The sequence below is a fragment of the Bemisia tabaci genome, chromosome 10 (assembly GCF_918797505.1).
Source record: "Bemisia tabaci chromosome 10, PGI_BMITA_v3".
NCBI lineage: Eukaryota > Metazoa > Arthropoda > Insecta > Hemiptera > Aleyrodidae > Bemisia > Bemisia tabaci.
In genome coordinates this window covers 26,539,518-26,562,398 of record NC_092802.1, presented here as the reverse complement: position 1 = coordinate 26,562,398, position 22,881 = coordinate 26,539,518, and the positions used below count along the sequence as shown (strand labels likewise).

The window sequence follows — 22,881 nt, the reverse complement described above, 5'->3', positions numbered from 1 at the left end:
TTTCAAATCTTCCGTGGACTACCCCAAAACTTTAGACATAATAAGAGCTGAGTTAAACAGAAATACACCCTGTAGCATTTCAAACTAAAATGAGTTGTAGTTCCGTATTTGACTAGTCGTTCAATTTCTCCCTCAAATATTAAAAATTGAGTAAAAATGTTTGGAACGTAAAAATAGTCGTTGAATTTTGTCCCTAACATTGAATTTTTGGGATGAATAAAACTTTGAACATCTTCTCCGCGGCTGAAATTTGATGTAGCTCAGTGTGTTAATTTTAAGCATTGACTTTACATTATTTCCAAGAATTATTCAAAATTGTCTGTTTTTTTTGTCCAGAGGAAAGGCCTTTCCTCATCCAGGAAACAAATATGTGTGGGTAACTTAGCTTTAGCTCACGAACAATTGGACAAAATGATGGAGGAGCTCAGAATTATGTGCAGTGATAATAAGTCTCTCCCTCTTGGTTCTACATACCAGGATAAAACTAGGGCAAGGGCTTTCCAAGCACTTCTTGTAAGTTTCTTATATTTTCATTTTTTAGTCTAAACCTTTTGAAGGAAAATACTTGTCATTTTACTCATTTTTGATTTGAAAATTCTAAATTGAGACTACTTGGTTGTAATGAAAACAAATTGGCACTTTTCATTCTTTAACCCATCGTCTCAGGATGTCAAAGTCCTAAAGCATAAAAGGCTTAGTTAATCTTAAAAAGTGAAAGGCTTGTGTTCTGATTCATGATTTTTTTAAAATTTAATAAATATGTTTTATACATTCGTGTGACTTGAGGAAGGAGGACTTGAGGACTCGTTTGAGAGGAAATTAAGTAGCGTGAAGAGCAGTTGGGCTGATTCCATTTAAGTCCATCCAACTGAAAATCAAATTTACTATTTTGAAACTGTTCTTTTGTGAAATTCTTCCTAGGAATCAATCATCAAAGCAATATCTTCACATTACTGGAAAGAAACCATCACTGAAAAATTTCATACAGCATGTGGTATGCTGAGTCACATTGAAGAGCTTGTCAATGATGTGAGTTAAAACGACACTGTTTTATTTTTCATTTTATCTTTTATTAGAGATACATCGTCTAGAAGTACTTTGCTCAGTATCTAATGTTAGTATAAAAGTCGAAAACCGCGGCATAAAGTTCATCTTGACAAGTGATAATCAATTCTGCAGATCCAAAAATTTTGTTATCAGACTTGTTAAAAGAGACTTTATTTACCCAAGTTTTGATGTGAATTTGTCATTACAGCAGGGAAAATATCAAGCTATATTTAGCCTAAGGAAAAGGCACCTTGATTCTCGAACGCAAATTTTTCAGGTCGAGCAGTTTTTGTTGAGTCATGTCAAAAAATAATTTCTCTCTATTCTTTTTGCAGAAGCTTTGAGTGTTTTAAAATTAGATTTTTGCCAACGAAAAGCAAAGCTTCATTGTTGTTATCAGTGACAAATAAAAATGTTAATATCTTGGTAAGGAGTTAATTTTAGTCATCATCGTTGCATGAATTCTGTTTTACAAGCAATTTGAAGAGGAAACATTAATTGCTAAAATTATTATCCTTTCTGAAGTTCCACCTTTTCCAAAAGACTCAAATGTCAAAAATTTATTTAAAAATTGATCTTTTCCGATTTTTAACTCAAAGTCCATTATTTTGATTAATGTCTTGAAATTGAAGTAATGAATAGTAAGTGATGAAAAATATTAATCCATTTCTTAGTTTGATTAAATTTTTCTCTGTTTCTTAGCCCCAGGAAACGTTTCCAGACATAGTCCTCAATTTGTGGAAAAACAAGGAGCTCATTTCAAACTGCAGGATTCCTGCCAAAGATATACTGCATGCCGATAATGATATCTGGAGTGGAAAATCTTGCGGGAAAGTATTAACTATTTTTTTCAAGGTAAGAAAATCTGGAATTTGTCAATTTTCTCATTGCATCCAGTGAAAATATTTTGAAAAGTATCTCTTTGAAGTTCGCCTCTGAACAATTTCAAAATCCAGCAAAATGTTTATTATGTTTTATTTTGAGCAAATCGAGGCTAAAATTCTACTGATTAATTTAATCCTGTCTGATGTACATATTGACGGCTACAGGCATCTCAATCGAAACTTTTAAACATCACTGAACACATTTTATTTTCCTCAAAGATATCTTATCAAAATGTTTCCTTGCAATTGTGTGCGATTTAACTAGAATGAGTAAAGAAAATTCACCAAAAATTTCAATGTGTAATAACTATTTTCAATTGTTAGTTTTCCTCTAAAAAAATAAAACCTGAGCAGATTTTTTTAAATGTTACACTTGAGGTGCGAATTTTTTGCGTTTAGTCATCAATAAATAGATTTAATAGAATTTGTAGGTACACTCAAGCAAGTCGTTGTTTAGACATGAATTCAACCACATTTTAGCTCATGAAAGAAATGAACATGTATCTATCAAAAATAATTCAATATTCATAATGTTTAATTGAACCTCCTGTCTCTAGTTTTTTCAATTCTATATTCAAAGCGGTTCACTGCAGGAATCAGTTTTTTTATCAGCACCTGTGATTGTGCAATATTGTAGGGTTTGAACATCATTCTCATGTATATTACTGTTCTTTTGTCCCAGCGGACAACAGAAGATGCGCAATTGGAGGTGAACGGTAAGGTTGAAATATATCTGTGGCTTGGATTGGCAGCAAATATTGGAAAATGTTTAGAGCGTTTACCAGAAGGAAGCGAGGACTTGTCTGGTTTCTATGAATTACCTCGGTATATTCGCTATCCAAACTCAAGTGTAAGTTTTCATTTTGCAAGGAGTGGCATCTCTACAAAAGCAATTTCACATTCTGTATTATGCAGTAGAATTTATGTTATACAAGAGGTGCATACACCTTAATTAATTCTGTACAACAGGTTTCCCAAAGGGACCATGATTTAAACTAAATCTTGCAATAAGGAACTGCCATATCTAGTTTGTTCTTAAAAGGATCTACTTGTACAGGGAAACTAATGATATTTAATTTGTTTCTAATTGGAGTCAGAAATAGTAATTCCTTATTACAAAATGTAGTTCATTTCATGTTTTAACACCATAATTGTGGAAGGCAGAGATTAATGAAAGATAAGCATCAACTGCCATTTTTAAATGTGAGAATTATCACATAATCACATTAAATTGAAGAATTAAGGCTGTATTCACAGGAGCTACTTCTCAAAAGTTCATCTGCGTAGGAATCCACCTGAGAAAACAAATTTTGTTGTTTTTAAGTCACCTTAAATCAGCAAATTTAAGCTCAGATTGCAAGGTCCTTAAATAAGTCAAGATGACAAAAGTCTACTCAACACAAAATTTTTTAGCACTGACTCTGATGGTGACATCAAATTTTTAGACTTCCAGATATCCTAGAACTATAAAAGGAGAACTTCAATCACTAAATTGTTAAAAAATGGCAAAAATAACCTCATTACAATGCACTTTGGCAAAATCACTAACCGCTAAACCATAATCTATTTGTAATGGCATTACCTTTCTGAGGCTTTGATGGAGTTGTGTGAAGGATTTGCTCATCAGATGGCTTCAAGAATCTTTTTTTCATTTTGTTTAATTTTCTTTTTCAACCATCTATTTTTCAGATCTTTGAATGTCGAGCCCATATCTATCAAGGCCAATTTGAACTAAGGAATTTGAGGAGAGGCCTCGACCACTTTCACCCATCCATCAGAATTGTTATGGCGAGCGAAACACAAACAACACAGGTTAGCCTCAAGTTTCTGAAAACTTCTAATGCATGCCTCAATTGAGCAAAAAAATGTCGGCAGTTAACAAAATAAATCATCATTTAATAACTGGCGCTTTACAATTTGCTCCACGTTTGAAGGATTTTTCTAAAATATTTTGAATTTTTGAAATCATTAATTGGTTTATCCACCACAGAATTATTATTGTTCTACACAATATTTTCAGCAACTGAAATAGCTAAATAGCTCTGTAAAAAAACAGGGGCTCACAAATAAAACTGTTGCCACACGTAGTATATAAATCCCTACATATGACAAAAATCATATTACACCTAAGTTCTGTAAGCATCAAATATTTGGATTGATTTTTCCGTTAATTTTAATCCCTCAAGAAGACAATTTTCTTAGGTTGTGAAACATTCTGTCACACCAATTTGGGATGAAATGCTCGTGTTTAACAGAATTGTTCGTCACCGCAGCAGTAATTACCTGAAGGAACATCCACCAGCCGTTGTCATTGAGCTGCTTCACAATTCGGAGGTAAAATTTCAAAGCGTTGTTCCTCATACATCCTTTTAAACTGACGCAAATCCATGTAAAATTATGCCTCTCCTGAGGATAGGGTCTCAGGTCAACTCAAAATCTATGAAAAAAAATGTCTCCTTGTTTTGTTTATTTCATTAGATTGTTGATCAATTCATTTGAGAATCTCTCGTGATCGTATCTGTGAAAAGGGACCTTATCTTCCAGGGGAAAATTTTCCTTCACTTTTTGCAACTGCATCAAGGAAGAAATTCTGGAATCTTTGGTAAAAGTTTCACCCTAAAATCTCAAAAATTAAAGGAGATATTATTCCTGAAGTTCCAAGACAAAATTTTTAGGTCGTAGGAAAATAAGGTTTAAGTGTTTGCGAAAAGTTAAGAGTACTTTTTTTCCTAGGAGATAAAGTCCCTTCTCACAGGTTTGGTCACGCCTATTTTTGTTCCAGCTTAAAAAAAGTTCCCATGAGAAGATGTTTTATTTTTTCACTTTTTTTTACTTTTTTCCTTACTGTTTTTTGGTGTCTTTTTTTTAATAGTGCTTTAAGATCTCGATTTTCTTCGTAAAAAAAAAAAAAAAAAAAAAAGGAAAAGGAAAAAGAAAAAAAAATACTTGTAAGTACCAACTACCTGTAACTGTTTTCTATTGTTACATGTAATTAAACCATGATCGTATTGGAAATAAGAATCGTGAAATCTGAAGTATGTTTTGGTCATTCATTCTCTGTCGCTTTATCATTTTACAGGAACAAGAAAAACTTGTTGGTATTGCTACTGCTTTGCCTGTCGTGCATTTGCTCGCCGATAAAAACAAACCCCAATCTCCGCCAAAAATGGACTGGTACAGCATTTATGATGGTTATAATAAACGGATTGGAGAAATTTTGGCTTTGTTTGAATACCATCAGGTGAATATTTTTTTAAAAATTGTTTTCTAGGTAGTCAGGGAATTAAAAAAAAGAACTTATTTTTATTAGAACATCGACTCAAATTAAACTTGTGTTCGAGTTTTTAAATGTGGAAGAGTGACCCCTACAAATAATTTGAAACAAAATTAAAAGGTGGTAAAAAAGCCTGTGTGCTTTTTAGGTTTTCTAAAGGAGAAACGAGAAAGGAATGCAGCAATAAAGTATTTCAGAATACATCCTTAACCGATCAGGTTTGTGTCAGAAATTTGTTTGATTAATTCTCTAATCACGTTTTTAAATTTCAGATCTCTGATGATGCTTCATCTCTAGAATCAGAGAAGAATTCAGTTTTAAAAAAAACCGATAGCTCTGTTTCTTATGAAGAAATCATTGAATCCAACTCATCTGTTTTTCATGAAAGTCAGAGTAATCTCCAAAACACTCCAAGAACGAAAGAAACTTCGCAGAAAATGCTGAAAAAAGATGTCCCTCCTACCAGTGTCAGATTGTCTAACAAGGAAATGCAACAGATAAGTAAAAAAAACTCTTCGGAATCGGTCAGCTCAGAATACTCAAATAGTGCAACTACTCAACGACGTCATGCAGATGAAAAACTCAAACGCAGAGATTTGGGCGTAAAAAGTAGTGGAAGTTTCATGGTCATTGAGTTTCCTCCGAAAGCGGGGGCTCCAGAAAAAAAGTTACACTCGCCTTTTAGAAACATACCATTTGATGATCAGACAGATGCCTCAGACAAAAATTCTGTCTCGAAAAAGACTGCTGAAGTCCGAAGATCAACTTCGGAAAGAGGAGGAGGTAGCATGATGGACAGACCTAAAACGAGGCCTTTTCCTAAGTTTGGACGTTTTAAAAGAGAAAAAAGAATCAGAAATGTCAGTTATAAGAAACGGATCAAGGAATCATTTGGAACATCTGCTACCATTTCCTCAGTGGAGGAGTCATCGGATGAAATAGTTTTGCAACGGAAGAACCATTTTGGCAATGAGGTGAGAGACAATCCTCAAATAAATTTGTTTAATCAGGAGTTACTTGTTAGCAATCAGTCTCCCAAGACTTTCCAAAATGGGAAAAGAGAAATTACGAAGGACCCAGCTGGAATAAAGTTAAAAGATGCAGTATTTGAGCTTTGGCAATCCAGAAAAGTCTTACAAGAGCAAAGGCTGTTGAAAAAACTGCCAACGCCCAGTCCTTCTTTTTCCGAACAATTGGAGCAACTCAACAAAAATCATGATACTTACAAAGTCAGAGAGGAATTTGTCGTTCCTGAAAAATTCAAATCTCTTTTAGAAAAGAATACAATGGGCGTATCAACAGAAAGTGGTTTACAACAATCGCAAACTGTCACTCAGGAAGACCTCGAAAAATCTGAAATTGAATCAAAATCCACCAATGAATCAGGTGAATCCATTAAATATGTAAATCTCTCCAACACTGACGTTATTGAGTGTCGAATGCAGGGAATTACGAACAATTCATTTGAGAATGAAGTATGTTTGCCAGAAAATTCTCTTGAAACAACACATGAGGTTGATGAGGTCAGCAAAATGAGGAATTTTAGTCCTGAAGATCTGAAGAATATTGATTTTAACAACACAAACAGTTCTGACTTTACTCAGTCTTCAACTTTTGAGAAAAACAAGGTTTTGACAGGAAAACAACTGATATTACAGAGAACAGCATCGTATCGGCAATTGAAACAGCTTCGGAAAGTAGCAAATGTCTTTGGAACAAACTTCGAGTCTTTTCCCTTGGAATTTGATTTTTTTGAGTTAAAGATAACAAAGAAAGGATCTGAAGAAAATATTTATTTCCACAAGCGCAATGCAGAACAAGAAGAAATAATAAACTGGTCAGACCGTTCATATTTACATAAAAGTAATACAGAAAATACAGAGTTCCAGAATTGCATGGGGAAAAATGAAAATGCATTTACAAATCAAGTTGCAAAAATGAAGACCTGTCTCAAAAAAAATTGCTTCAAGCGTAAAAGTATCTCAGGGAGATATGTTATTTCTGGGGCGGCACCAATAAAGACAGTAGAATCAATCATGACAAGAAGGTTTATTTATTCTAGATTTAAATCTCATTACAAAATCAAACGCAGAGGTTTTCTACACAAAATTGGTCAAGGTTTGCACTCTTGTAGCGCCAAAACTGCCTCGGGGATGGTTCGAAATTTTCTGAGCTGGAGTGGCATTAGAAACAAGTATGAAAATTTCGATAGTAAATCTTTCTATAATCTGCCGTTGTCACAGAGAACCAAAAGAGTTGATAAACTTAAAACTTGGAAAAAGAACTTGAGGGCAGGGAAAGACGGTGGATCTCTCAATGTAAAACAAAATAAAAGATGGCCCCTATTTTTTAAACAGAAAAATGTGCATGCTAGTAACAATTTTCAAGAATTATTTCTAGAAACCAGAGGAAAATTAACGAAATTGTCTTCCAAACATGACTATCTTGAATTAAAAAGGGTTGTTTTCGATGACAGTCCAGAAAGTGAAGAAAGTTGGTCCAGCAAGCTCTCCAAACAGACATTCCGCGTAGAACTCACCAGAAATTCTGCAGGGGAAGATTTTGAGAAAACACAGCCCTCAAGAAGTAGGAAAACAGCTCCTGTAAAGACCCTGCAGGCTAAAAAAAGTGTAGCTCGTAATAAAGTTGATAAAAAAACGTCTAAACTGCAAAGTATGAAAAGACCCAAGAAGGAAAAATTGAGAACAAAAAAATCATTCAATCGGTTAAAAAAATTTAAAAATCCACTAAAGTCTAAGGTGAAAAACAGGGGCAGGCAATTCAAGAATGAACCAAGTGCAAGAACCTCTCTTAAGAATTTTTTTAGCTCTTCGTATCCTAATCAGCACTCGATGTTGGATAAACCTTACTCTTCTCCAAAGCATGATTTAAAAAATGAGCCGCATGAAACAAATCGATCTGTCAAACTTAATGGAGTTAAAGATAAAAGAGAAACAGTCATTAACGTGTCGAATCGCTCCAAGTCCCTCAAATCCGACCATTCTGATCGGCAAATCGACCAGGGTTCTAAACGAAAAGATCTGAAAAATATAAGAAAAAACTTCGGCAGGAAAGTAAAAAAGTCATATGCAGCAGCTAAAAGAAAACTCCTGCCGAAAAACACCCCTGTCATAAATGATCCGAATTCAGGCCCAACTGATGTAAGTGCATTAGATGATAAAAACCGGAAAGATTCCTTTGATCCATTGTCAAATAGGCCCAGTCCAGATTCCGTCATAGAGGTTGTGGACAGAGAATCATCGACATTAACAAACTCATCGATCTCAACGACCGAAGATATTCTCAGTGCAGGAGATGGTTCAAAAATCCAGTCATTGAAGAAGCCGCGCAAACTCCGTACGAAAGAAAAGTCTCGTCTTCAAACGGACCGATCCTCGAGTAATTTTCTGGATAAAATAGAAAAAGAGTATCAGTATTATGAGTCAGTATTTAATACGAGTGCCACATCCACCAACGTTCTATCCAGGTCAGATGCCGTGGCTCGCTACGATGCTGAAGTACTAAGGATTCCACACGGAATCAGGCCCATTGTTCAAAATTATCGGTAAGAATCCATTCAAGTAAGACTTGGTTTCGAGAACCTAGATAAACCAAGATCCATCAGGGAATGTAAAATGTCCAGAAAAATAGGAAAATTGGTGTTGGAAACCAGGACCTCTTCTTTCTTGCTTCGAGAACATTGTGATTTTACATTCTGCAGTTGGTGTCTTACACTTAACATCAATCAATTATCAGTAAAAACGAAAAAATCAAATTTTTGCTCTGAGCAGAAGAAAAATTTAGTGTTTTTCTAAAAAATGTGGTAGAATGTGATTGACTCTCATAATGCTAATTTAGATGAATTACTTTATCTCACTCTTTTCGAGCTTATAAAGAGGGATGTTACAATATTTTGAACTTTTTCTTTACACTCAAGTCCAGAATCATTATGCTAATTTATGTTGTTACATCATTGACTTTTTTTAACAGATTGGAGATCTTATTTTGGGGTCTGAGAAACACGAAAAAAACCCTGATACTTCCAACGGTGACCGTCACAATTGCAGATCTGTCAGTCGAATCAAAAAGGATCCGGAATGTTCAAAACTATCCGAACTTCGATCAAGCTCCGACTAAAATCAGCATTGTGAGTGATGGATTTTACTGCTGTAATGTATTCAATAAAGGAGCCATCAAGGCTTATTCCATAGAATACTTTATCGAATAAAGAGGTGTATATTTTGGAAGTTCATGAGGAGAGTGGGCGCTTCTTGCTTAAAAGCTGCTAGAATGCATGTTGCAAATAAGATTGTTCAAGTGGAACAGTTTTTGTCAAAATGAGTCAAAAGTTTGGTGATTGAGTTTCCAGCAAAGACTGGAGAAGCCCCCAAAGTAGCTAGAAGAATAAACTGCAAGTGGGTAACTTGCAAGTCTCATGATGTAATCATGTCGGTTCCTTCTGCTAGATGCCATCAAAATGTGTTCAGGCCAAATAATGTTGTCTTTTGATTGATCAAATGTTGCAGACATTGCCGATAGAACATTTATACCAGCCCTCCGCCATCATCAAACTCCACTCACTGAACATTTGTGGGCGTAAGCGTCTGAGAGGGTGGTATGTCATCAAAAATTTAAATGATCTCAAAGCTCGAATGATAAAAGTTGAAGACTGGAATCGAGAGCGCAATGCCAATCAGGTTCTTATCAAGCAGGAACAACTTGCTCAATCAGGTAAGCCTTAGAGAATTAAAATTCAGGGAAAAATTTAAGCAAGATGGAAAGCATTTGGAGGGAGGGGATTTGAATTGGCATCTTTCTATGTCTCAAAAAGTGGGGTTGTTAGGCTCAACCCTAGGTTATATTTCAAGAAATATTGTAATTTTATAGAGGAAAAGTGGTTCTTGGGTACAACTTTTGGTAGTATCATTCTTGATGTCTTGAAGTCCTTGATTTTCCTTTTTTGTTCTCAGCCATTATTTTTTTTTGCAGACTCAAGATGTATTCTCTTGTATAGAAGCTATTAAAATGAAAAAAAATTGCAATGAAAGCTTCAAATTTAGGTATGCCAAATTTTTTCCAAAAAATCTGAAATCATAAAATGAGAAAAAGTAGGGGAAAATGAGGTGATACAGACAATACCCCTACTATTACATCTTTTAAAAAGCAAGTTCCAAGAGTAACATTCTTTGTATTTGAATGGTAGAAAAATTATCACACTTATTACAAATTACAGCTCACATCAGTCTGATGGAAAACTGAGCATCCAGCAGATGGGAGCTTGCCTATACTATGGCTGTAGCTTTCAAAAATTTAAAAGCAGAGACCAGAGAGGCATAAGTTTCTGATTCAGGCAGAGATGAATGTCAGGCTGATTGGCCATCCTTAGCCCCTGGTATCTATCTCTGAACCATAGGTGTTTGTCCTATGGTTTTTTCACTATGGTAATTTTTACTAGGATTCAGTGCTGAATCCTAGTAACAAATTCACTGACAGTGCTCTGTAGAACACAGTCACCAACTCACCGGCAGGCAGCGGCTGGATGAATATTAATATCTGAAAGCATATGATTAATTTTTCGTATTCTTAAATTTTTCCCAGAAACTGAGGCAGATGGAGAAAGGACAGAAGTAGATGTAGAGTCATCAGCAGAGTCTTCAATCAAACCTTTAATTTTACAGAAGGAGTCAATTCAAATCCAGGTAAAAGAGCATTGATGTAGATCAAAATTTAGCAGGCTTGAAATTGTATTAGAATGTTGCAAAGTTCGCTGTTTAGTTAATGGGCGGAAGAAACTTGGCATTCTGATGGATTTTATTACTTTTTTGTGAAGTTACAACCATCAAAACCATCAAAACGCAACCATGTGGATAGTGGAACTAGTCTATTCCTTCCAAAGCAATTCCCTCCAGAGAGCAAGGCTTAGTTTAATATGGAGGATTAAGAATCAGGATGATTTTTTGTGGGGTTTGGTTTTGTTTGAACCGATATTATGTGTATTGCATTGCTCAGATCATGAATCTTGCCTAAAGATCCTCCTTAAAGATAGAGCCACAAATGTGAATACACACAATATCCGCCACATGTGAATAGCTTCTGTGGTGTTGTTGAGTAACTGCGAAAATGCTGCTGGAAGGATGCGGTTTCCTTAAACGCAATTGCTGCATCTGTATTGGGAAAAGGGTTAGAAAAAGAGGCCAATACCTCTCAAAGCAAGCCTTCATTTAGCTTAACCATAACTCAATATCTTTAAGTATAATAGTTCAATTCATTCTTTTATTTTTTCGGCATTGCTTCAAATAATTTCAGATTGTGAATTTTCTTTCTTTTTAGGAGGAGCCCAAATCTTTCAGTACTCACATCGCTCCGAAAGTCCAAGCAGCTGCAAGACAGGCGTACAATTTTCCAAAGTGGATGTGGCTTAAAGTTCACATGCTTTTAAGTGCAATTGATGACGTACTTCAACAATTTTTCCTCTACTATTTTCTTCGTTCCATAGTGGTTATAGTTGTTTTTCATGTCACAGCAATCATCTCGCACTTCTCATGGTTATGGGCACCTTGTCGGTGGATCTTCGAACAGTCCGAAGAGTCAAGTGATCTGGAATTGGATAACTTTACCTTTGAGACTCCATTGCTGTATGAGCTTAAGGACGTAAATGCGGAAGATTGGTGGACAAAGTATTTCAATTCAATCGAAACCATGGGTGAAGTAAGTCACAATCCTCTGAAAAATTTTCTGAATAATTTCTTGTGAAGAAAGTCGTGGAGCTGCGAGGAACATCATTTTTTGCTCTTATTTTCGGACTTAGGGTAGGCTTTTGCATACCTGATCCAGAATTCTCTCATTGTCTCTGTGTACTCATCCTATCCATTGTCAATGGACTGGGAGACAAGGAGCAAAGTCAAGCATCATGATACATATTTCCTGACCAAAATTTCACGAAAATTACGATTTGCACAATAGAAATTACTATTATCAATTCTAATTCAAGATATTAACGTTTTTAGTTTACATTGGTTACAGGAAATTTGAATTCCTCGCTAACAAGAAATACGATAGGTAGTCTACTTGACTCAAAATTAGCCCATTTACATGTGGAGTAGATGATGAGTCTAAGTATATACCTACGAAATTACAATGCTGTGTAAAAATTCTATAAATCATTTAAAATATCTCAATTTATCTTGCATCTTTTTTAACTCCGTTTTTTAGTTGAAGAAAAATAAACTGTGGCTTGAGAACAAAATGAATGTGTTCATGTGCGATTGTTGCCAAGATTTGCCGACAGAGTGTAGACGAATCCCCAAGAAGAACATGGTTAAAGCAGGCCTAGTGGTACGTGTTTTTCGTTTTACTAGTCTCAATTTCAAGAATTAATTCCAATACAGGGTGTCAGCAAGTCTGTTTTACAATTGAATCGGGACATGCGAAAACCGCCAATGTCCGTTTTTCTACTCTTCAGTTCTTTTGAGTTGATGATACTTTTCGTAGTTGAATGCAACCACCAAAAAGGCGTTAATACTCGTCTCCAGGTTACCTTAATTCCTAAACGAGTCCTTTAATCACTTTTATGGTTGTATCATTTCTTTAAAAGTATTATCAACTAAAAAAAACTGAAGACTGGAAAAATGGACATTAGCGGTTTTTGCACGTCCCGATTCAATCAGTCTATCTACATCCAGTATGAAAGAACAACAATCCTTACATTTGAGAATCAGAGTTCACGGTCAGATGTAATTACCCGCTGTTCCATAATTTGATCAGGTATTTCAATCCTCATTTACCAATGAATTTCCCCTGCAGAAGGCGCATGGCCCATCTTTTAGCGTACAATTTAAGTGTCCTCCTATTCTATTCCATTTTATTCTTGATTAGGTGTTCTCTGATGGTAAACTACGTGAAAATGACTGTGGATGTACAGATTATTCACATCTCCCACATGACTGATTTTTTAACGTTTATTCTTAGCACATTCACATAACATATCACCTGCTTGGACCCCCTCACCTTCCCCCTTAGCTTACACAATACTTGAAAGGCCACACATTTTACATTCAGTAAGGGCTGTTAATTTTTGGCATGTTGAATGTATTTGATCATTTATCAACAGTTCAGTGCATATGTTTACGATTATTTCCATCTATTTTTCTTTGCTAAGATTTATAACAATGAATTGGAAAAGCAGCCTGAGTTTCATGAGTTTCAAGATGTTTTCAAGAACTACCCACTTCACAAAACTGGACAGCCGGTTAGCATGGATCCTAGAGATAATGTAACAGCCATTTTTAAGGTGCGCATTGAATTCATGTACTTTCAGTCATTCGTATGATATTTATAGTGACATTTTTTTAACTCCAGTATTTCTTCTCTCAGTATCCTGAAAAAGCAATGAATGTGAACTTCTCTAAAATTTTGTCCTGCACTTATCCCAAAGGACGCTTAAAACATTTTATTTCATGTTTGAGATCATGAAGATTCGTTTTTTCCTTTTCTGGAAGTCTGTACGAGCATGAATCAGGAAACTTAAAGTAAGTCTTGCTAGCGGAGGAAACTTGGATTTTAGGTTTTAATCTCATGGTCAGTTGTTAATTTCAATGACACAAAACAAATATCTGAGTGGAATTTGAGTGGTATGTGAAAAAATCAGTAGTCCCCTACTCTTGTGTCTTGAGAATCATCTGCATCACAAAATAATTACAAATTCAAAGAAGCACAAAAGAAGTTTGTCTACAAAAACAATATTGCATTTGATACAGGAAATACAATTTGTTTTGTAAATACAGATATTGTTTTCATTTTGACAAATTTTTGGTTCAAATGATTTTTTTAAAGTTATAAATAGAGCTGTCCCAGTGTCCCTTCCTTCCCTCTCCGGTTTGACCATAAGATAACATGTTATCAATGCTTGATATCGAATGCCAGCTCAACTTCAGTCAGGGAAAAATCACCGCATGACCTCCATGGCTCAAGGATGTTCATGAATTTCATGTCAGGAGTATTATTCCTCTTGATATTGTCTCAACACAACCTGAATCTTTAAGTAGTAGAAATTGTTTTCCATCTAAACAGGGTGCCATCGTTATTTCACCCCCTGTCCCAGAAAACCATTTTGTAACGACACATGGAGATGATGCCTCTTTAGGGTTTTTGCGCCATTATCCAAGAAGCATGAAACAACCAGTAGTGGTACGAGTGTACATCGTTAGAGCTTATAACCTCCACTCACATGATTGGGAACTGAAGGCTGACCCTTATGTCAACATTCGCTTGGGGAATCGGAAAGTTGCATCAAATCGGAATGAATACGTCCCGTCAGATCTTCATCCAATTTTTGGCAAGTATGGCTCTTAAAATATTGGTCTTTTTTTTTGTTTTTTTTTTTAAAAAAATATTTTCATTGACAGAGTTACAGTTTCTTCTTATCATTACAGTGCACAGGTCAATAAAACATTCAATTCTGCAATTATTTTGACGGTTTGATCTGGCAAACAATTTTTCCTTGGCCATGGAAATCTGTTTTGTTAATTTATTTTGATCTGATAGTATGTCATATTGACTTTACATTCCAGTATTTCTGTTATTTTTGTTGCAAACCTATTATGTCATGTGCAAATTGTTTGGTTGAGCATTTTTTTTTCTCCTTTTGTCGTAAATCTCTGCCAAATAGGCTCTAAATTTTATCACTTAGATGGAAGATCTTTTTACCCTGAACGTAAATTAGTCAGTAACGTTGAATCCCTTTCCCCCTCTTTTACTAGTATATCTTCTCCTCAGTACATTTTTGGTCAAATTCTTCATTCTCTGCACTTCATTCTATCATTGCGTACATTATTTTCTTTCCATCGCATGCAAAATACATCTTGAAAATCGTGGTATGCAGCTTCAAAACAGTTGCTTTTATTCATGTTTCAGATGTTTTGAGATCGAAGCAAAGTTTCCAAGAGATAATTCTTTGACAGTGGAGCTCATGGATTTCGATAAATTCAAACCTGACGACACAATTGGTGAAACAACTCTAGATTTAGAGGAAAGGTATTACAGCAGATACCGTGGACATTGCGGTCTTTCACAGAAATACTACTCGTAAGTACCATTCGTCACTTATTTTTACAAGTATTTTACAAGTTCTTCGCACATCTTTGTATTCCCAAAATTATAGACAGATTTAAGTTCAAAATTTTAATTTTTCACCTCTCTCACTAAAACATTCAATCTTAGTTTTGGTTTTTTTTACTCCTGAGATGTGGTTTTTTCATCTTGCAGGAGCGGTCCTTTCCAATGGAGAGACACGATGAAACCTACGGAGATTTTGCAGCTACTTTGCAATAGACATCAAGCTCGTGGGCCCACCTACTATTATTCATCGGTCATAATTAATTCCAAAAGATTTCATTTGACGAGGGTTGAAAGTGACAAACCGGAAGGTAAATTAATCGTCAGATTTTTAGAATTAAAGCTAGTAAAATATTGATGGCCAAAGTGCAAAATCTCATATCTGAATTGGGGCCCTTAAAAATTTTTGCTCCTATCTTCCTTTTTTGAAGGGGATAATTCATAGCTTGAAATTTAAACACGATATTCTGCAAATAGAGCAAAAAAATCTGTGGCAACCCTATAGAAAAACCCAAAAATGTTAACTAAACCAGAGTTTTGACATTTTGAATTTGACAGAAAAGAGTTTTGGGAAAATACAATTTAAAGTTTCAATGAGTCTCGCTCAGAGACCGAATTTCACAAATTAAAGTGTAATTTTCTGCTCTCTAATGGCAAGCAAGCCAACCAAACTACCCTTATTCTGTCTTTCGGTGTTTCTAGGTAATAGAGAGCATTTTGCTGGAAATTCAACAATCATTTTTTTTTACCCAACTTAACAAAAATTGCCTTTTGAAAATTTTTTCTCCCACAAATGGTAACCTATATTCTATTTTTGTTACTTTAAATGTGCATTGTTTCAATTTTTTTCTTCTTATCAATAGATATCAAAGAAAACCTTGCATTATCAGTTTTGCGGCGTTGGCATGAGTTACCGTACATTGGTTACTGTTTGGTTCCAGAGCATGTTGAAACACGATCATTATATCGACGAGACAAACCTGGTGTTGCACAGGTAAGTGAACCAAATGGAATTTTGTATAATTTAAATTTAATTGCTAAGTTTGGAATCGTTCTATCTCTCAGAAATCTGAAATTTTCTTAAAATATGATCCCAACATTGTTTCGTTGAATACCTGATGTTGCGCTGGTGTCAGTTACAAGGTATTCACTGGACTGTGAAACCAGGAAAACTGGGAGGAATTAAGGTAAAATTTATAAGGGGAAATACTTGTAATTGATACATTTAATCAATAAACAACAGAACACCTTCTATTTGCACACAATTGAACTTAACTGCTCGCAATTCATTCTGTAGAATACAGAAGAAATGCTTTCTTTCTACAACTCAAATTCTGATTTTTCAAAGCAATTTAACAAAGATTGCTGTCCTGGACAATATTCCTCTTTTTACAATGGTCCTTTTTCCGAAGGATGGTCAAGGATACAGATTAAAAGTATATATGTAACTAGTATTGTTGTCGTGTATATAAATAGACCCATCAATTTTCCTCCTTTTTTTGAAGGGTGAATTGGAAATGTGGGTTGATATATTCCCAAAGGAGCCAGGTGGAGTTCTCAAACCAATCGTAAACATCGAGCCAAGAAAGCCAATAGAAATGCAGCTACGAGTTTCAATTCTGAACACAGCCAACTGCGCTCTGAAAGACGAGGCAATTTTCAGCGACAAGCACTCAGATCTCTATGTCCAAGGGTATTCCTACTCGTCTTTATCTGTATTGTTCTCTAGCCGTTTTGCTCCTACTTTTCACAATATGTTCTTGACTATGTATCATTTAGCTTACTAGTGAATTTTTTCTCTCAATATTCATGTTAAAGAATTTTGGCGTTTATGAATTGGATTACATTTTTCAATAAGGAACCACTGTTTCTGGCTCACCACTAAAAGCACCTATCTCTGTAGAAAAACTGATAGTACATGTGTTGTTCCTGAAGTAGTGCCTGAAATAATATGTTCTGAAATGCAAAATGTAGTCGAATTTTAACCTCTATCATATACTCACCGGTAGAAGCAGAAAACCAATTTAATGTAAGACAGATATTTTTGTTGAAAAATGCTTTTGAACCTTGAGGGAGAAGGTCATCAAAAATAAAAAAACTCAAAAAACAATTACATTTTGTATGAAGCATTTACAGCCTTAAAATTGTATCACACCGATTTTTCAATTAATTTTTAAAACGAACTTTTCAAGAGAGTCCCCTAAGATTCTTTCAAACCCTAGAAGGCAAAGAAACCGTGAACCGCAAAAATGGGAGCAGTGTAAAACTATATTTTTGGCGGGCTCTGATGACTTAACCAAGCAGGAAAACAGCGTTTGCTGATTGGCTGAACTTAGCTGCCAATGTTGCCTTGCCATGTCATCTCAGCTGATTAATCAGATTTTGATCAACTTTATCTCTCGTTAGAATTGATTTTTTTAACTTTTAAATAGGTTTAGGAACAGGTCTCTTTACAACATTTTACGTTAATGAAATCACATCAGTGGCGTGGCGTCCATAGGTTCGCAGTGTTCGCCGAACACCCTAAAATATTTTGAAACAATTAATAAATTATGGCTAAGAATGTGAGAAGCAACACAGAATACAGAATAGTAGATCGCAAATAAGTATCGGGCGCTTGGCTTCCGACAGCGGCATGTGGCGCGGCGGAGAGAGAAAATCCAGTGACGCGTGGTCCGCACCAGCTACCAAACCTGGATGATCTGCGTACGGTGAGGAGAGAGAACCTGGGTGCAATGATGAAGGGGCAAAGGGTACACGAAAGAGGAGAGGCACCGGCGCGCGGCGCAGAGCGAAGCGTGAGCATTGGGTTCGGAGACGAGTGCGGACCGCGCTCGCGGAGGGAACACAGCAGAGAGAAAAGGGAGGGGAAAAGAACGAGAGAGGAGAGCCGCTCATCAGTCCAGCTGTTTCCTATAGCAGAGGTTCGCAGGGGTTTGCGAACCGCCGAATTTCCCCTATGCCGCGATTCGCCCTCCGCTCCCCCCCCCCCGCGCGCCTGCGGGCCGCATCTCCCAGTTTCACAGTCTCCCTCTCCCACCTCTCTCTGCAGGTGCGTGTTGCGAAAATACGTTATCATTTAACAAAATAAATTACAGGAAAACGATCGGTAAAAAGAACAAAATTTCAATGACAATTTACCGGCACAATTTTCACCAGAAAGGGTTAAAATCGTGTTCTTGCGGCTTCATTTTTTAAAAAGTTTCCGGGGGAGGCCCCCCGAACCCTCCTTCAAGGAAGGGGATTGAACCTTTCTGACCCCCCCTCCCCCTAAAGTTAACACTCCTACCGAACGCCTACCAGATATAGTCACGCCACGCCACTGAATCACATTACAACTCTGCAAAATTCCTTATCTCTGCCCCATTCTGCTTGAATTTCACATGAATGAGCGTAAAATATTTCTGGGACTGAAATTCTTTAAATGTGTCCTTTTGATCTCTTCATTTAAAATTTTACGTTCCAAAACAGTGCAATGCAATTCACTATTGGGCCTATATTCCACTAGTGAGGAGTTCATTTAATATTTAACTACTAATTCTCATTTCAGGTGGCTAACTGGGAAAGGTGACACGCAGAAGACTGACATTCACTACTATTCTTTAACGGGAGAAGGCAACTTTAATTGGCGTTTCATTTTTGATTTCCACTGGCAAGCAGCAGAAAAAATGATCTACACTTACGAAGATACAATGTTTGGCTCAGAGCTGCGCAAAATACCACCAAGATTGCATCTTCAAGTTTGGGATAGCGACAAAATTTTAAGCGATGATTTTATAGGTATTCATTTTTATTTACAGAACCTATCATGCTCCGCAAAAAAATTTAGAAGAGTATGTTACATAATAAATAATTTCGTTAATCTTTTTAAAAATTAAAGCAACTGCCAAATTTTTTGACAGTGAAATAAAGGTAGCAGCTTTTGATCCTCGGCTTTTCATGTATCACAAGTAGCAAAATATGTCAGAGAATACTAAAAGATCGCACAAAAAACCTTCTTTAGTTGAACTTTTGACTGTTAATATCAGAAACCCGTTTCTTTAGCAGTCAATTCTTTTCATCTAGAACCAAGAACACGATCCTCAAAGCAACTGGCGGATTTCAATTTTTAAACCATTGCACAAGTTATTTTTTTTTTTCGTCTAATGTTAAATTGATATTATTGAGGCGTTAGCTGAGTCCTGCAACTAAGACAAATTTTAAGTACATTTTTTTTTTTTAAGGTTCAAAAGTACTTGTCTCCTAATATTTAAGTCTTATACGTACTCTGACACAACTACCTAAAACCACATTTTTTTACTCTGATGCCTTCAGGAAAAATAATTTTAGACCTCCTGAAAATGCCAAAACCAGCCAATGCTCACCGCAACGTTAATCTCAAGATGCTGGATCATGAGGCACCGACCATTAATCTTTTCTTGGAAAGGAGAGTCCGTGGATGGTGGCCGCTCACAGATAGGAGCACAAAAAATAAAAGTAACAGGATAATAACGGTAAATTATACAACTGTCTATTATCTGGCATGTGTCTCAATTAAAAGGGATTACCCAACTTTTAATTTCTCTTTGGTGTTCAATACCAAGATCTTGGATCAAGATCATGGTGTCCAGGACTTGGAGAGTTAGGGAACACTGGCACTCATCAAAGAGAAAAAAAGCCCTTAAAAAATTATGGAATATTCCAGAGACTTGGTGTAATATCCCAGAGATTTTGTGTTAAACATCAAGAATCTCTCTTCCCTCTACTCCGAGACCATTTAACTTTAGACTCAAGTTTTGCTTACGAGTGGGAAATTCAAACTTTGCGCAACTGGTACTAAATATAAATGTTAATATCTTGGTCAGGAGCTAATATGAGTAATTATTGTCTTATGTCTTTCTCGAAACAGTGAATAAAAATCATACATAACAGATTGCTCAAATTCATACCTTGTCTTGTGGTCCACTGAACGCCTCTAAAATGTTGCAAATGAATAATTTCTTAAGTATCTGTTATTAATTAGTGCCTATAATAATTTAAAGAAATAGAAAAAAAGTAAATACATTTAGATGTTGTGTATTTTCAGGGCATGCTTGAGGCAGAAATCGAGCTGCTGACTATGCAGGAGGCCAAAAAGAATCCAGCAGGACGTGGCCATGATGAGCCAAATGCTTTACCATATCCTGAGTGAGTATTCATTAGTCCATAAGTTTATTCAAAAATCATTCCAATTTTCTTTTGGGGGAGGGGGTAAATCCTCTGAAAACACTGCGTTATGCAGACAGCACAGAATCAGTCGGAATTCAGCCTTGAAGAAAGGGCTGGGGAGCCCCGAAACGCATCGGTGATTTTAATTATTTTTTGTGAGTTTGAGTTTTTTAGTTTTAGTTTCGGCTTTCTTTACTTTCTTAATTTCAAGTTCTCCAGTACCAAGGTCACTTTTCTCTTGCATGTTTACATGTGACTGGTGGGGATAGCAAAGCTAGAGATTTATAAGAATTCTATTTGTATAGAAACTTGTTTTCTATGTACCAGAAATTAAGCTTAATTTAGATACAGCTGTATCTATATTCATGGAATTATCCTCTCTATTCTTGTCCATGGATCCACAAATCCTCGCCGTATTAATTTCCCTTTGGAATTCTGTTCTTTTCCAGCCGACCAGAGATAGCCTGGAATTGGATTACTGGAATTTTCAGCGTGTTCGAGTATGTAATAATTCCTTTTATTTGGCGTCATAAATTAGTCGTCACTTTTTTTGCTCTTGTCTATTTTGTTGTACTTTTTATCTACTCCTTCCCTGGCTATGCTGCCAAAAAATTCATTGGAGTTAAGTGATTCTAATGATTTTGTTGCCAATATATACTTTCTAACTCTAGTTCTGATTCCTTTTTTATTGTATTTTTTTTTTTTTTTTTTTTTTTTTTTTTTTTTATTATTTGTACAAAAGTTATAATATGTACAGAATGTTTTTAGATGTAAGATACATCTTTAAAAAACTTGGGTTTAACTTATAAGATAAACTTATACTAGGTTACACACATTTTTTTTAATTTATATGGAGAGAAATACAACCTCTGAAAAATGAGGAGGGAAAAATAAAACAATTTTGCTTCAAAGTAAAAATGTCTTTTTGCTTTGACATGGAATGCGGGTGACCGAACCCGGTCAAATGCCCAAGAGCCCCTGATTGCGTTCGAAGAGCACAAGGAGGCCCGTCAGTTTAAAAGAAGGATAATTTTGAGAACCCCTGAATTCCAAGCTCGTGGGGTTTGCGACGTTTTAATCTTCGGGTGCATTGGTCCTTTTCCAGAAGCGCAAGCGCTTCTGGGTTGGGATGCCTATGCAGCCTAGTTTCGTAAGAGTTGTACATTTTTGTTATGTAGTCCTCTACAGAATCAATGTTGAGGTCGGCGCGAATATCCGCGTTCCTCTCATACCATCTGGCTTTTGAAATGCTTCGTAATATTTTCATTTGTATGACTTCTATCTTTTTTAAATTTGACTTGGCTGCACAGCCCCACAACTGGCAGCCATAACTCCAAACCGGCCTCAACATTGACTTGTAGAGGAGCAGTTTGGTTTCTAGAGATAACTTGGATTTGCGGCCAATCAGCCACTGCATATCATGAAATTTAAGTCTTAATTGCTCGACTTTTTTCTTTATGTGTGCACCCCACTTGAGCCTGGAATCCAGGTGGAGGCCGAGATATCGGGCGACTGTGTCGCGAGGGATTTCAGAGTTTCCTAAGTGAAGAGGAATATGAGTAAATGGCCTGTTGGTAAATACAATTTCTACCGATTTAGACGCATTTAATTTGGTCTTATCTTTGTTTGTCCATTTATTAATCCTGTTTAGGTGGGATTGAGCGTTAAAACGTGCCTCCCTGTAGCTTTTCGACGCTGCTAGCACAAGCGTATCATCGGCATAAACTCCCAGTTTCCCCCCTCTCCCAGACTGCGGGATGTCTGTGGTGAAAAGGGAATAGAGAAGGGGGGAAAGACAGGAACCTTGCGGAACTCCTGCCCTTATTGGTCTGAAACTTGAGGTGGTATTTTCATATCGCACTCTAAATTGTCTACCTGATAAGAATGAAGACAGGAGTTCAACATGGTTACATGGGAGCATTTTGTAGAGTTTTCCGATGAGGCGCTCGTGCCAGACACGATCAAATGCCTGCGCTACATCAAGAAAAACCGCCACACAGTATTCTCCCTTTTCCAGGGAGTCTTCTATAAATTTAGTTATTCTATGAAGTTGATCAATTGTAGAATGTTTCGCTCGGAAACCAAATTGGGCGTCGATTATTAGATTTTGCTTGCCAACTATCTCGTTCAATCTCTTAATGTACAGTTTTTCAAAGAGTTTGCCGATAACAGGCAACAACGAAATTGGCCTGTAAGATGCAGCCTCTGTAGGAGGTTTGTCTGGTTTTAAGAGGACGAAGATTTCCGCTATCTTCCATTGAGAGGGAATATATTTGCATCTAATGACAGCATTAAAGATTGAGACCAATTTCATTATTGCCCTGTTAGGCAAGTTCTTCAAAATCAGTCCTGAGATTTTATCAAATCCAGGTGCTT

General features: G+C 36.2%; 1 protein-coding gene across 3 annotated transcripts in view; it reads left to right on the top strand.

Annotated features, from left to right (window-relative positions):
- LOC109044403 (uncharacterized) overlaps window positions 1-21,175 on the top strand; it is a 32,546-nt gene extending 11,371 nt beyond the window's left edge. For 2 of the 3 annotated variants that reach the window (XM_019062107.2, XM_072305528.1), the window contains 23 exons: window positions 337-513; window positions 922-1,029; window positions 1,750-1,902; window positions 2,614-2,781; window positions 3,621-3,743; window positions 4,134-4,265; window positions 5,011-5,172; window positions 5,478-8,770; window positions 9,196-9,352; window positions 9,732-9,936; window positions 10,804-10,904; window positions 11,536-11,913; window positions 12,418-12,540; window positions 13,364-13,495; window positions 14,275-14,543; window positions 15,118-15,288; window positions 15,469-15,629; window positions 16,182-16,312; window positions 16,824-17,011; window positions 18,869-19,098; window positions 19,633-19,811; window positions 20,384-20,484; window positions 20,955-21,175. In XM_019062107.2, the coding sequence (XP_018917652.2) occupies window positions 337-513; window positions 922-1,029; window positions 1,750-1,902; window positions 2,614-2,781; window positions 3,621-3,743; window positions 4,134-4,265; window positions 5,011-5,172; window positions 5,478-8,770; window positions 9,196-9,352; window positions 9,732-9,936; window positions 10,804-10,904; window positions 11,536-11,913; window positions 12,418-12,540; window positions 13,364-13,495; window positions 14,275-14,543; window positions 15,118-15,288; window positions 15,469-15,629; window positions 16,182-16,312; window positions 16,824-17,011; window positions 18,869-19,098; window positions 19,633-19,811; window positions 20,384-20,484; window positions 20,955-21,135 (7,023 nt within the window). In that variant the 3' untranslated portion in view covers window positions 21,136-21,175. Of the gene's footprint in view, window positions 1-336; window positions 514-921; window positions 1,030-1,749; window positions 1,903-2,613; window positions 2,782-3,620; window positions 3,744-4,133; window positions 4,266-5,010; window positions 5,173-5,477; window positions 8,771-9,195; window positions 9,353-9,731; window positions 9,937-10,803; window positions 10,905-11,535; window positions 11,914-12,417; window positions 12,541-13,363; window positions 13,496-14,274; window positions 14,544-15,117; window positions 15,289-15,468; window positions 15,630-16,181; window positions 16,313-16,823; window positions 17,012-18,868; window positions 19,099-19,632; window positions 19,812-20,383; window positions 20,485-20,954 lie in introns of those variants that run through there. The other variant, XR_011900698.1, reaches the window with a different exon arrangement.
- Window positions 21,176-22,881: the final 1,706 nt, after the last annotated feature.